This window comes from Gekko japonicus, unplaced genomic scaffold (genome assembly GCF_001447785.1).
Source record: "Gekko japonicus isolate JY-2015 unplaced genomic scaffold, Gekko_japonicus_V1.1 scaffold443, whole genome shotgun sequence".
NCBI classification, from domain to species: Eukaryota; Metazoa; Chordata; class Lepidosauria; order Squamata; family Gekkonidae; genus Gekko; species Gekko japonicus.
This window is the reverse complement of record NW_015172565.1, coordinates 441353-455874: the sequence shown is the minus strand read 5'-3', so window position 1 is coordinate 455874 and position 14522 is coordinate 441353. Positions and strand designations below refer to the sequence as shown.

General features: G+C 41.5%; 1 protein-coding gene across 7 annotated transcripts in view; it reads right to left on the bottom strand.

The window, feature by feature from the left end:
* CNOT4 (CCR4-NOT transcription complex subunit 4) overlaps window positions 1-14522 on the bottom strand; it is a 100991-nt gene that overhangs the window by 19143 nt on the left and 67326 nt on the right. For all 7 annotated transcript variants that reach the window (XM_015421296.1, XM_015421301.1, XM_015421299.1 and 4 more), the window contains 3 exons: window positions 10214-10271; window positions 9732-9981; window positions 7263-7760 (listed from right to left, as the gene is read on the bottom strand). In XM_015421296.1, the coding sequence (XP_015276782.1) occupies window positions 7263-7760; window positions 9732-9981; window positions 10214-10271 (806 nt within the window). The remainder of the gene's footprint in view (window positions 1-7262; window positions 7761-9731; window positions 9982-10213; window positions 10272-14522) is intronic.

Here is a 14522-nt window from a genome sequence, read left to right as displayed (position 1 = left end):
AGTATGTTAAACTCAACACTGCTGACATCTAACTGCAAATATACTTGGCTGTTTTTCTGTACATTTTCAATTTGTGTACACGTGCGTGCATACACGAACTCTTACAGAACAATTTACCATACATATCTTATTTATATTAGCTGTGATTCTATACAAAAGCAATATTTGGTGTCAAATTTGTTCTGGAGGAGTATATAGTTGCTCCTGTGCTTTTTATATACATGTGGTATCCAATATCAGCCTCTTCAATTTATGTTTATAAAGCTTGGTGCTTCGGCATGAGAACTGCTGAACAGGAAACTAAGATTAAGCATCCACTCATCCTTTTCAGAAATTCTTACAAACACATTCATGCTACTCTGAACTCAATGGAGATAAAAGTCTGGGAGCTGAGTGACAGGAGCTGCTCAAAGGAAAGCCGTCTACTGTGCATGCAGCCCTGTATCATGACTAAAGGCTCCAATGACAGGATAACAAAGTGGACTAAACATCACTGTATGCTTAGTGATAATTATTGAACTATTATGCAGAGCAGCAGACCCCACTGTGCTCTGTGATCAGAGATTTGAATCTGGATTCAATTTCCATAAAGGTCAGATAAGCTGAACATAGCAAGCAGAAACACAAGCTTAGTTATGCTTTTCTAGCAAAGTGAGAGCTGAAAGAGACCAGGGGCTTATTTTGTAATTTATTTAGAAAACAAGACAAAAGAAACATATTAAAACAAGGGCTCTTGCAGTTAACGACGCTTGGTCAACATCACTCCCTGGTAGAGAGCATAAATTCTGGGACCATGACAGGAAAGCCACATCCTGAGCTCTATTCCATTCACAGCGGAGCAAGTGATAGTTCTCTGAAATAGTACAATGGATACTGGGACAGATTTGGAAATTAGCTGTTCCAGTAGGAACAAACAAGAAATACCTAAGCACCAGTTACTGAAGGGGACAAACAACAAAACACCATAATGTCCAATATATCATGATTTTTCATGAAGTATAAAAGGTTAAAATTTGAAACTTAGAAAAACCTTCTTCTGCAAAGCAACTAAACTTCTGGGCTCAGAATTATACATATTTTGATGAATTTATTAATTCAGTGACAAATATTCAGATTTTCAATTTTATTAATTGGCAAAAATTGTGATAGCGGGAGAGCAAGGAAAGAGAAGGCAGAAACTGAATGTAGATCTATGGCATCTCTGCTGACTTTTACAAATTCAAGAAAGGTTTTAACTTATCCCTAACTTTGAAATTTCTATTTGTCTCCACTACTTGTTTTCACAGTGAAAACAAATATTTAAACAGGCAAACTGGAGCAGGTATTTTTAACTATAATAATTCATATCCTATTATTAAACATCTGATGAACATTTTAGAAAAATGACAGTGTGTGTGAACCATGCCAAAGTCTTGTGATATAGATTTAAGCATGACTGTGTTGTAATTTCTAATCTAGACTGCCTATGCTGCTTGTCAGGTAAATAACAAAATAAACATGTATTGGATAGCTCAAATCAAGATATACTGGCACTTTTGCTGAAGTCAAGTCCTACTACATAGTTAATATGGCTACAGAACAATATGTAACAAGCTCAGAACAAAGCTGGTGGCCCCCTTTAAGGTTAAGAATCTACAAGACCATGGCCTATTTTCTACATTTATATCCCACTTTCGCTTCAGTAATGGAACTCAAGAAAGTACAGCGGGGCCCCCAAGAGGTCTCACACCTGGACCCTTACCTGCTTAACTTCAAAAAAGCCAATGTGTCTTCCCAACTGTTCCCTGGGTGGCATTCAAGTGTGTAGACTTATATCTACAAGCTTTCTCAATGTCTTTTGAAGAAGTCCAACTCAGCAAGTAGGTAATGGCCATAAGGATACACACCAGGTTCACTGTAAGGTAACATACCATGAGGATCTGATAATTTCTTCAACACATATAGCTATTGAAGACTACCAGAGAGCAGCAGACACGAGGAGCTGTCACTGTTCTTAATGAGTCATATACCCTCATATAACCTATGCACACAAATCTGAAATCAAGGCCTTGTGGAGGATGCTCTGACCTACCTACTCCAGAGCCCAGCACAAATGAAGTCATCCTGTCCCTTCCCTTCATTGGTGCAATTACAATCTTACTGTTAGTTCACTGCAAAGTGAAGATGGAAGTAGTTGGCTCTGCAGGACCTCCTTAGCAATCTGAATTCTTATGGATAGGAGGTAGTATCTCTTGCACAGACATTCCTCTAAATGGGCTGCTTGCCCAGTTGCCAACCCATTCCATCACTATTTGAAACAGTATATTCACTTCCTCAGAGTTGCAATAACTACTCACTCAGCAGTGAAAAACATCTGGAGAATGAGAATGTCCATGAAATAGGATAGCTTGAAAATCAAGACATACAGGCCAATGTTTATATACCAAGTGTCTCTCACCCCTCAGCCTTCCAAATATGAAATGGCAAACTTCAAGACTGTAGTTAATTTTAATAAAACAGCAGTCACTTGTTACCTTAACTACCTTGGCTATAAGTACACATGGCATTTAAAAAAAAGTAAACTAGGTAAACATGTTTGCAGCTGTCATTGAACATAACAGCAGTCCTGCTGGAACAGACCACTGGTTCATCTAATTCAGCATCCTGTTTCACACAGAGGCCAATCAGTTACCCCAGAGGGCTACCAAACAGGGCATAGAAACCAACTCTGATGTTGCCTGCTACCACTGGTGTCCAGAGGTTTACTGCTTCTGGATATGAAGGTTACTTTTAGTCATCATTGATGGACCTGTCCTCCAAACATCTGCCTAAATGCCTTTTAAAGCTACATATGCTATGGCCGTCACTACATTCACTGGCAGTGAATTAACAGCTAAACTACTCACTGAGTAAACAAATATTTCCTTTTGTCTGTTTTTAGGTTTGGCTCAGAAGAGACCAGGTTAAACCTCTGCTGAGGTGTGACACTGCTGACCAGTCACTCTCTCATTGGGTTGTTTTGAAACAATAAAATTAATACATCATGAAGACAAAAAATAGTATTAAAATAGCCAGTGATAACAGATTTCGAGTAGTGTTTAAGGCTTTAAGCAGTTGCCTGTCAAAGTCAGTTTTAAAAAGACTCCTCCAAATGTGCCACAAGCCCTTCTAAAAATTTCAGACTTCTACTCTCGCTGCAGAAGGGTTGTAGATTTTTCAAATGTTCTCTGGGAGGCCATTACATTGCACTAGATCAGCTATATAACAAGCTCATGATCAGGTAGTTATTATTTATATCTTCAAAGGAGCCGAAGGCACTGCTTGTACATATGGACTTATTCTGGCCCCAGACTGTGAAGGGTTTTAAAAAGTTGAGCACCAGAACCCCAAATTGGCCTTGTAAGCTTATGGGCAACCAATGTACTGTTTGTAAAACAGGCATAATGTGATCCCTGCATTCAATACCTGACAAGCGGGCTGCAACATTTTGTACTAATTGCAGCTAGGGATCAGCTGCAAGGGCTGACCAACACAAAGCACATTACAGTTGAGTTTACTGTTACATGGAGCAGTGTAGCCATATCAGCAGTCTCCAAGGAGGGGAAAACTTATGGGTCAAATAATAGTTGGTTAAAACTGCTCTTCACTACTGCAGATATCTGTCTCTCAAACAACAGATCCAGGTCCAAGGTCTTAAGGTCTCCACCAATAAGAAAAAGTGGAACCCTATCTGATGGAAGTAAACCCCCCTGCAATGCAAGTGCCTTACTGATGAGCATTGCCTCCATCCTGTTGAAATTCAGTTGCATTAGGCTAGCTGTTAAAAGGGGGGAGGGGAAAAAAGAAGGCATTTCAAAACCATGATGGAAAGGGTCTTTCTGCAGACCTCACACAAATGCCTTCTGCAAAAAAAACCGGCAGTCTCCATTTGAGATGACAAATGCCAGTAGCTAATGAAATGTCTCTCCAACACAGCAGAAGATACAACAGGTCCCTTAAAAGAGCAAGAGCAGAAGAATGAGGTAGTCCTTTATATTAAGGAAACTGAACAAAAGATTGCACTCAAAAAGTTACTCATGTAATCACACCAGATTCTAAACAGGTAACAAGGGAGAGCTTCACAGGTGTCAGTTGTGAGTGTGAAGTTGTTTAGTATCTTTAGTGACTGAATTGCACAGGCTGTATGCAAACTGGAAGGATGGATGGCAAACTGGAAGGTCTACAATTATAGGAGTCTAACAACACAACTGATCGCAGAACAAAACCAGCTGTTCTTAAATTATTTGTAAAACTCAGACATCTAAGCCAAGGGAAGCCAACCTAGCACAATACAGAAAGAACAGAAAACTCTGCTTCTCAGACCTACCTAAAGGGGGTGAAAGTTGATTGGCTGAGAGTGAAGTACAACATTTAAAAACCGGGCAGCAGAAAGTCTCTTGCCATATGAAGCAATCATTATTCTCAGCGAGTTTAAGAGAACATGTTAGAGAGACTGAAGGATATCAAATTCTTCCCAAAGTGGGCAATATAACAGAACACCAACAAGCACATTTACCATCGTAGCTATAGAGAGCTACGATATTTCTTCTTGAATGTCAAGAAGACGTAGTGCATAGAAATGAAAAAAGATATTTAAACTGCTAAAAAACCATCAGGCACAATGATTTCAGCATTAAAATACTGAATGAAGCTTTTGTTCTGCAATTAGATATTAAAGTGTATCTGTTTCTCTCTCTTTTTTTAAGTTTTAACCTGCAGAATGGTTTGCAGAGGAAAGTTTTCCAATGTCAATCTCAATGCTAATCCTGCCAAGATCTAGGACAAAATCTTCAGGAAGCTATACTTTTATTATATTATTTATTGAACTAAATTTTAAACTGCCCTCCCCTTTGAGAACAGGGCTCAGGGCAATGTACAGCACAAAGCACATTCATAGCATACATGCGTGAGGGCGGGATAGAAATCAAATAAATAACAATGACATGAGTTAAAGCAATTTAAAAACACAGTAAAACAACAGTCGGCCTAAACAATGACACTAAAATAACTAATTGTGCCACTGCCTCCTGGGGAAAGGCATGGAGTAGGAGTGCCAGTAGAAAGAACTGTTGCTGTCTTCAACCAAGTGCCTGGCAGAACATCACTGCCTTACAGGCCCTGGGGAACTGCATCAGGTCCCGCAGGGCACAGATGTAATTTGGCAGAGAGTTCCACCAGGTTGGAGCCAGGGCGGAAAACGCTCTGGCCCTTGTCGAGGACAGTCAGATGTCTCTCACGCTGGGGACCACCAATAAGTTCGTATCTGCTGAGTGTAATGCTCTTCTGGGGGTATACCAGGAGAGGAGGTCCTGAAGATACTGTGGGTCCCAGACCATTCAGGGCCCTGAAGGTCAGTACCAAAATTTTAGGTTGTATCTTTTTTAGACTTCGCGCATCCTTAAAGCAACTTCATTTTAAATACAGTATAATGATTGGTTTACCTGCTAAGTTTTCTCTCAAACATTAGGAATATGGCAGACTTGAAATCAAAATAAACATATGAAAGAATAGGTAGAGGGACCCAGTCCAAGACTGAAATGGGATAGAAAAGCATTCTCTCAACTCCAACATTCCCCAACAGAAAACAGTAGCCCAATATATTCTACATGTCATAAGAACATAAGAACAGCCAATGTTGGATCAGGCCAATGGCCCATCTAGTCCAACACTCTGTCACACAGTGGCCAAAAATACCAGGTGCCATCAGGAGGTCCAGCAGTGGGGCCAGGATACTAGAAGCCCTCCCACTGTTGCCCCCCCCCCCCCCCCAAGCACCAAGAATACAGTGCACCACTTGCCCCAGCCTGTGAGTTCCTATCTATACCTTGTGGCTAATAGCCACTGATTTACCTCTGCTCCATATGTTCTGTTCTCAAATGTATGTTACATCCATGGAAAGAATTTTAACATTTTCACCAATTTAGTTTTGGCAACTAATGGATTTGCTTTCCTCAGAGGAGTTCTGAAACACTGGTATAAAAGCATCTCTGAAACTGAAGAACTAATAATTAAGCCAGAATCCTGGTTACTGCAGATGGAGGTGTGTCAGCCACCGTCTCCCAATGATTTTCACTCAAAAGCCCCGCCTTAAGACCCTCCCAGGAAGCCTCCATGGTACTCTTCTTCCCAGAGAATGCAGAGAGGACCACTTTCCACACACGTGAGCCTTTCTGGGTCTTGCCCAAAGATTGTCTAAGATTCTCTCATTCACAGCCAAGAATGCAAAGAGCCAAACTAAATTTTACTCATAAACTGAACAAAAAAAAATAAGCATTGTGACAAACCACAGCTTCATTGCATGCTCTAGTTTACAGCAAACATAATCACTACCAGAAACAAAATGACCAATTGAGTCATTTAATATATTTATAGGAAATGAAAAAACCAAGATTAGAGCACAAAAGAGAAACCAAAGAGAGAAACAGAGGAATGTGCAGTTTAGAGCAATACACAGTCCTAGATATTTTCAAGCCTTTCTACATATCATGTTAGATTTCAATTAGTACCCCCAAATATCTGAAAGATAGTGCTCATGGAAGGAAAACTACCTAGTTTGATCTACAAACAAAATTGGTAAAACGATCATCACACCAACTTTTGAATGTCATTACAAAGTGTTCTATTCTCTAGCAATTTCCATACTATGTAAAACTAGTGTACCACCATTTGGGGTGCAATAACACAGAAAGGATTAAATAATTATCTTTTTTCTGGTAGCATGATAAAAGAAATAGTTCAGCTGCCATTGCTATCAAATTGGATCAAAAGTTTTGTATTTTCATTTTCAACAATCATCTGCTCATTGGTACTGATTTTTAAAATGCACTGAAGATTCTATAGTTTAATATGTGAGGAAAGGGGGGAACGATGAGTTAGCTTCTTTCCACTCTGTTCATTCTAGAATTCATGTACTGCAAGACATGGGTCCTTTTTTGTTTGTTTAAGTGTTAAAATGTAACCTACTTCTTGAGGGGTAAACTTGTTTAAATATCAGAGCCAGAGTGGACTAAGGCTGATGACAAAGCATATTATAAACCACTTGGACATGGGATACTCCACCTTCCTTATAAAGCTCAATATTACAAGGCTAAAAGTCAAATTAATGCACAAATATTCTCCAGCATGATAGTTACATCATCATTTCACCACCAAGCATTCTAGCACCAAGCTACTCCTCCTTGCTACTTAGGTTCAGAGAAGCTGTAGCCATGACCGAAGTTCATTGTTCACCTGAGTGCACCTACCTGCTATAGGGATCCCTCCTAGACCTGTGCTGTGTTGTGGTGGGAGATTCAAGTCCAAGAAATTACTGTTTGAAGGGGGATTTGCCGTGTGGTTCAAATGCATGATGTTATTGCGTGGGAAGGCCATCCATGGATAGCGAGCTGCTTGGCCTGGAAAACTGAAGGAGTTGTAAACTGCTCGATGCTGTTGAAACTGCGGGAACCTCTGTGGCAAGACTGAAAATGTGCTACTGAGAGAGTTGGCATTTGCGGGCGCAGCAGGATGCAGAAATCCAGAGCCTGACCCTTTGGCGGTTGTAGTGTGTGGGGAAGGGTTCTGGAGAGACGTGGGCGAGAGGGAGGGTTGGTCTTGGACCGACAGTTCCTTCTCGATCAGGTCTGCTAAGGCTTTGCGGGTGATATCAAAGGGATCAAACCCCAAGTCATCTTCTTGCTGTTTGGAAGAACCAAACCCAAATGCCGCTTGCCAGTCTGTAGAGGAGGATACTGGAATGGTTTCTGTGGAGCAAAGAGAAAGATTTGAATACAGCAGTTTAGTATTTTTTTGTAAAAAATAATTTTACCTTTGTCAAAATACTAATTTATTAGCATACCCCAAGTAAGGGGTTGGAACCAAAGTTGCATTAATGCAGCAAGGATGCAGAGTGCTTTTTCAACAGCTTCTCCCTTCCTCACCCATCTACTGTACCATAAGAACATAACATAGGAAGAGCCCTGCTGGATCAGACCAGTGGTCCATCTAGTCCAGAATCCTGTCTCACACAGTGGTCAACCAGTTCCTCTGGATGACCAACAACAGGGCACAGAGGCTGAGGACTTCTCCCGATGTTGCCTCCTGGCTCTGGGATTCAGAGGATTACCACTTCTGAATGCGGAGGTTCCCCTCAGTCACCACAGCTAGTAGCCACTGAGAGGCTTATCCTCTATGAATCTATCTAATCCCCTTTTAAAGCTGTTTATTCCTGTGGCCATCATTACATCCTCTGGCAGCGAATTCCACATTTTAATCACTCTGTGTAAAGCAGTATTTTCTTTTGTCCATCCTTAACCTACTGCCCATCAGTTTCATTGGATTCCCTCAAGTTCTAGGATTTTGGGAGAGGGAGAAAAATTTCTCTTTGTCAACTCTCTCCAACCCATGTAGAATTTTATAGACCTCTATGATGTCCCCCCTTAGTTGTCTCTTTTCTAAATGGAAAAGTCCAAGACTCTTCAGCTTTTCCTCATGGGGAAGGTGCTCCAACCCCCTAGTCATCTTGGTTGCCCTCCTCAGTACTTTCTCCAGCTCTGCAGTGTCCTTTTAGAGACAGTGACCAAAACTGTACACACATTCCAAATGAGGCCGCACCATAGATCTATACATTCCAAATGAGGCCGCACCATAGATCTATACCTCTGCAAAATGCCATTTCTTGAGATCAAGAGAAGCTGATGAATGCTCGTTTCCATCGACTTGCCATATTCATGCAACTTTCGATGCAACCCAATTTCTTATTCTCATGCTTGCAAGGCAACTGGTTTTTAGATTAGGGCTTCTAGTCCTGCACAAACAAATGATGACTGTATACTACTTTTCTACCACAATAAAAAAAAACTCTGCAGTGTACTGCTATTTTAAGATAACTAAATCACTGCCTGCAATTTTAAGCAAAGCTTGTTGTATAAATCATGATTATCACTAGAATCAAACTGCTTGCATCCAAGCAAACATTAGGAATTCTACACCAGTGATTTTCCGCAAGGACTTTATAGCCTTCAAAGGCAATCTACAAAACTTGGGGAAGAAATAGGGACTTATTTGGGATTTTAGGCAGCCCCATTTCCCTACCTGCATTGGCTACCAGCAGAAGAGAGTTGTTTTGTATTCTCAACTTGCACAGGGGATAGAATCCCAGATCCCAGATCCTCAGTCACTTACAAAATTGGCACACCGCAAACAGGTTAACAAACTTAACATTAAAGATATTTCAGGCTCTAAAGTATCACTGAATGTATGCCAGAGATCTGTCTATCCTATGCATATAGCATAAATCTACCTCTACTGAGTTGCCCTATTTTTTCCCCCCATGGAACACAGACAAATTCAATGGTAACGGTACTATTGTGTACCAGGGGGCGGGGGGGAGGGGGAAAAGGGTAGTAGCAGATTAAATTTAAGAACCACTGTTCTACATTAAGCAAGCATTATTTACATAAATTCACTCCATTTACTTTGAACACACATTTGCATTTCTCTAGCACAGATAACAAGAATAGTTCCACCTATGATGGTATAACATGTCATAAAAAGCACCTTTGCAATGGAATTACCAGGGCCTTTAACAGCCAGCTGTGACACCAGATCACAAGTGCTTTAACTGAAAAGCAGTCCAGAGTGCTCCTATCAAGTTGTAGACAAAGGGAGAGCCTGAAGACAGCTTATTGTGGCTTGAAATACAAGATACAGTAAAATGACTAGTTTCCAGATACCTGATGTGAAGAGGCTCTGTGGTTCTGGTGCCATGGGCCAGTCAGTAGAAGTCTGCGGGGAGCTGGGAAATGTGGGGAGTCCACTTGGAATTGGGTTGGGATGTCGGAAGTTGTCTGAGAAGAGAGACTGTGACTCTGTTATAGCTCCTTCAAAGGGAGACCGTGCACTGTGATTGGATGAACTGATGGGGATGGCTGGATTGGATTTTGATAAACCAGGAGGTGGGGAAGGCGTGTCACTATTTGTTATCTATGAGGAAGACAGCAAGACAAAATAAGGCATGCTTTTCATTTAAATTATGTTTCAATAGTGTAGCTTAAAGATTTGTCAGGCCATTCTATCAACATTATGCAGTCAAAGCGAACGAAATTTTCTTTTAACACAAACACCTTGGTTATTATTAAAAGTTTGTTTATACTACAGTTGGCATAACGTTTGCACTCAGAAACAAAATCACAAATCACTGGTTGTCAAGTCATACCTGTTGCGAGTTATCACAATTTCCTATACTGAGAGAATCTGAAGGTTTGTCGATAGGGCTAAAGAGAAAGAAAGACAATTAGCACACGAAAAAGAAAATGCAGTAACAAACTGACAACCTGCACTCTTGACATTAAAATAAAAATCCCTAAATTAATTTATGGAGATTAAAAGAACTTCCATCTATCATTGACAGTTCACCTACTTGTCCCACATATACCCTATTCCCTGATCTACTTGTAAAATTCTGTTCTTCGGTGCAACAAAATAAGGTCTGAAATGTGCAAGCAGGCTTCTATCCACCCTCCACCCCAACAATCACAACTGCCTGTACAACAGGCACCATACTATTGACAGTTAAAAGGGAGATTGATGGAGCTCTCAATAGACTCCTGTACTTAGGCTGCCTACACTGAGCATGGGAAAAGAGAGGCAGGAGAAGAAGGGAGCAATCAAATTTGCCAGCCTTCACCACCGCAGAAAAGGAAACTACTCTCCTAACGAGTCATTTGACTTTCTAACCAATGGGAATACTGAAGCCATCCCCACCACTTAAGTGGAACAGGAGACAAAATGGAGCTCCAGCAGTTTACATATCCATCCACCTGTCAGGTAAAGTTAGGACAACAGAGCAACAGAAAGAGCCAGGGAAGGACAAGACAAGAGCTGGAATGAGACCATAAGACAGCAAAATCAGAGAATGGACTGAAGTGGGAATGGTGACAGTAGGAGAGAGGCCAGATCAGGGGCTGTTAAAAGCTAAGTGGATAAAAAGGGTCAGGCCAGGCATGCATGCTGTAATGTGTGGTTCTGGCTGGGGTTCAAGCATGAATGTATGCCCACATCTCTACCTGTAATTCTAAATACATCAGAATTTGAGACACAAATAAAACAAGAAGGCAAACACTGAAGTGGCTGGCCTGAATGTTCAACTGCAGAATAAGAACTTAATAGCCCTACTGGATCAAACTAGAGGTCCACACAGTCCAATAACAGCAGCTAACCACTTGCCCTGGAGGACCAACAGACAGGGTGCAAAGGCGAAGGCATGATGTTGCCTCCTAGCTCTGTTTCAGATATTTGCTGCCATTGATATACGTGTCCTCCATGAATCTAACTCCCTTTTTAAAGCCATCCATGCTTGTGGAGCTCACTACATCCACTGGCACTGAATTCCACAATTTGCTTACTCATAGAGTAAAGTAGTATTTCCTTTTGTCTGTCCTCCAGGGCTCTTTTTGTAGCAGGAACTCCTTTGGCATATTAGGTGACACACCCCTAATGTAGCCAATCCTCCAGAGCTCTTCTTACAGGGGCTACTGTAAGCTGTTGGAAGATTGGCTACATTAGGGGTGTGTTGCCTAATATGCAAAGGAGTTTCTGCTACAAAAAGAGCCCTGCCTGAATCTGCCCATTGACTTCACTGGTACCCTCGACTGCTAGTATTATGGGAGAGGAAGCGAAAGTTCTCTATTTCTCCATCCTATGAATCATTTTATAAATCTCTATCATGTCCTCCTTTGTTGTCTTTTTTTCTAAACTAAAAAGCCTGGGACTCATAGGAAAGGGGCTCCAGCCTCTTAATCATTTTGGTTGTCCTCTCCTGTATTTTTTCCAGCTCTGCAATGTTGCCTGAGATACAGCAACCAGAACTGTACAAACTATTCCAAATGAGGTCACATCATACATCTATACAAGAGCATTACAATACTAGCCATTTTATTTCAATTCCTTTTTTGAATTCCTGATATAGCGTTACCATCTCATTGATAAGCCAAGTAAGTAGGCGATGAAATAAATTACTGCACATTGCCTGATGAAGGAAATATGCAATATTGTCATACTATTTTGTGACTGAATATACATCAGAAGGTCTCAGAGCTGAACAAACACATCTGATATCCTTCGCCAGGAAACCCACCAGCTTGGCCACTGACAGGTCCAGAGTCCTCAATGGTGCAATCATTTACTAGTAAGTGAAGAAACACAAGAGAATTTGGCTTTCAGGACCTATTCTGATCCTGCTGTAGTCAGTAAAGGCAGAAGCACTGCCTGTATTTTAAACATGTGCATCCAACAAGGGCAGATATATGGCAGCTATAGGCACATTTAATTGCTAACCAAATAAGTAAAGCCTAAAGATAGCTACTTTCATTAACAAAGAAACCAAATAAAACCCAATTGGGGTTAATAACGTTTTAGCAAATTTAGCAAAATATCTCAAATACTTTGACAACAGATTCCTTAAATACAACTGTGGTAAGATGTTGCAGATAAAAATGAATTTGCCATCTTACCATGACTACCCATCAGCTGATAAGGACTACATAGATATCTTTAAACTACAGTAAAGTGGAACAAGCTTTTAGAGAGCTCCATTTTAGTCATTTTTCATTTGCACTTCATCAAAACATTCCAGAAAAACAATATCCTAATATAACAGTAGGGGTCGTGATGGCTCAGTGGTTAAGACATTGAACTGCAGACTGGAAGGTCAGTAGTTCGGCAGTTCGAGACCAGAGTGCCACGTGACGGAGTGAGCTCCCGTCTCTGTTCCCAGCTCCTGCCAACCCAGCAGTTTGAAAGCAAGAAATTGCAAGTAGATAAATAGGTACCGCTTTGGTGGGAAGGTAACAGCATTCCATGCATCTTGGCACCTAGTCATGCCGGCCACATGACCACAGAAACGTCTTCGGACAGCGCTGGCTCTTCAGCTTGGAAACAGAGATGAGCACTGCCCCTTAGAGTCAGAGTCGACTGACTTTCGAGCAAGGGAAACCTTTACCTTTAATATAACAGTGCTGCTTTGTAGGCAGCAGAAAACCAGCTGAGCAATCACTCTAATAGTGCTACTACTTCATGCCATGTTTCTCTAGAACAAGTCCAAATTTATCTGGCTAATTATCACCATGATAGCAAGGCCTGTAGAAAGAGACCAGATTCAGAGGCCTTTGCAGCAACTCAGCAAAATGGCATGTTCTTTCTTCTTTTAAATAATGCCTGTCGTATTACAGAAACATTAATACCAATATAATAAAACTTACACTAATTTAAGTCCAACAGCAGCCCTAATAGCCCAGACAAGCCTGATTTCAGAGTTTGGAAGCTAAGCAGAGTTGACCACAATCAGTACTTGGGTGGGAGACCACAAGGAAGACTGTGGCTGCTATGCAAAGGAAGGCAATTGCAAACCATCTCTGCTGAACTCTTGCCTTGGAAACCCCATGAGGTTGTTGTGAGTCCGCTGCGACTTGATGGCACATAACTACTACTAATTAAGTCAAATAAAAAAACTACAGAAAGCTGTATTATATACTAAACCTCCTCAAATATAACATTTAGATTAAAGTTAGTCAATTAATACTTTTTCATTATCTAACAGGAACTTCCCCCAAGTGGCTAAGTCAGCTCGTGAAAAGAGATACTTGGGACCTTCTTTCTTGATTCTCAAGATTTTCCTTGAAGCAACCAGATCTCAGATCATTCATTCTTTATTATGAACTAGCAGTAAAGCCCGTTGTGGAAATAAATACAACGGGATCTAGAAAGAGGCTCTGGGGGAGTGCTCTGGCTTTGGGCAAACAGTGTCATTTTGCTGTGGTGACCTCAGCAGGGTATAATGGCAGAGTCCACTGTTTTCTCCAGAGGAACTGATCTCTGTTCCCTGAAGAGCAGTAGTAATTTTGAGTGATCTGTAGCCCTCACCTGGAAATTGGCAACAATTGTTACCCAGGACGAAATGGGTGGTTTGGAGGGTGGAGTCTATGGCATTCTACCTGTCTGATGTCCCACCCCTCCGCAAACCCCACCTTCTCCAGGCTCCACCCCTCAAATCCCCAGGAATTTGCCAGCCTGGAGTTGGCAACCCCATCTCCTTCGCAGCTAACCATCAACCTACCATTATCTGCCCCTTTGATTTCAGCTGACTTCCGCCCTCCCTTCTGCAGAGCAATTGTAATTTTGAGTGGTCTCCAGCCCTCACCTGGAGATTGGCAACAACGGTTCCCCATGAGGGACTGAGTGGTTTGGAGGGTGGAGTCTATGGCATTGTACCTGTCTGAGGTCCTACCCCTCCTCAAACCTCACCCTCTTCAGGCTCCATCCCTCAAATCTCCAGGAATTTCCCATCGGGAGTTGACAACCCTATCAGGATTGGCCCCAATATGTTTTCTCCCAAAGGCAAAGTAGGTGACTGGACCAAACTTAGTTGCCTACCAACAGGCACTGAGGGGAAAGTAGGGTTGCCAGCTATAAGGAGGGAAATACCTGGAGTTTTGGGGGGTGGATTCTGTAGAGGGCAGCATGGGGGG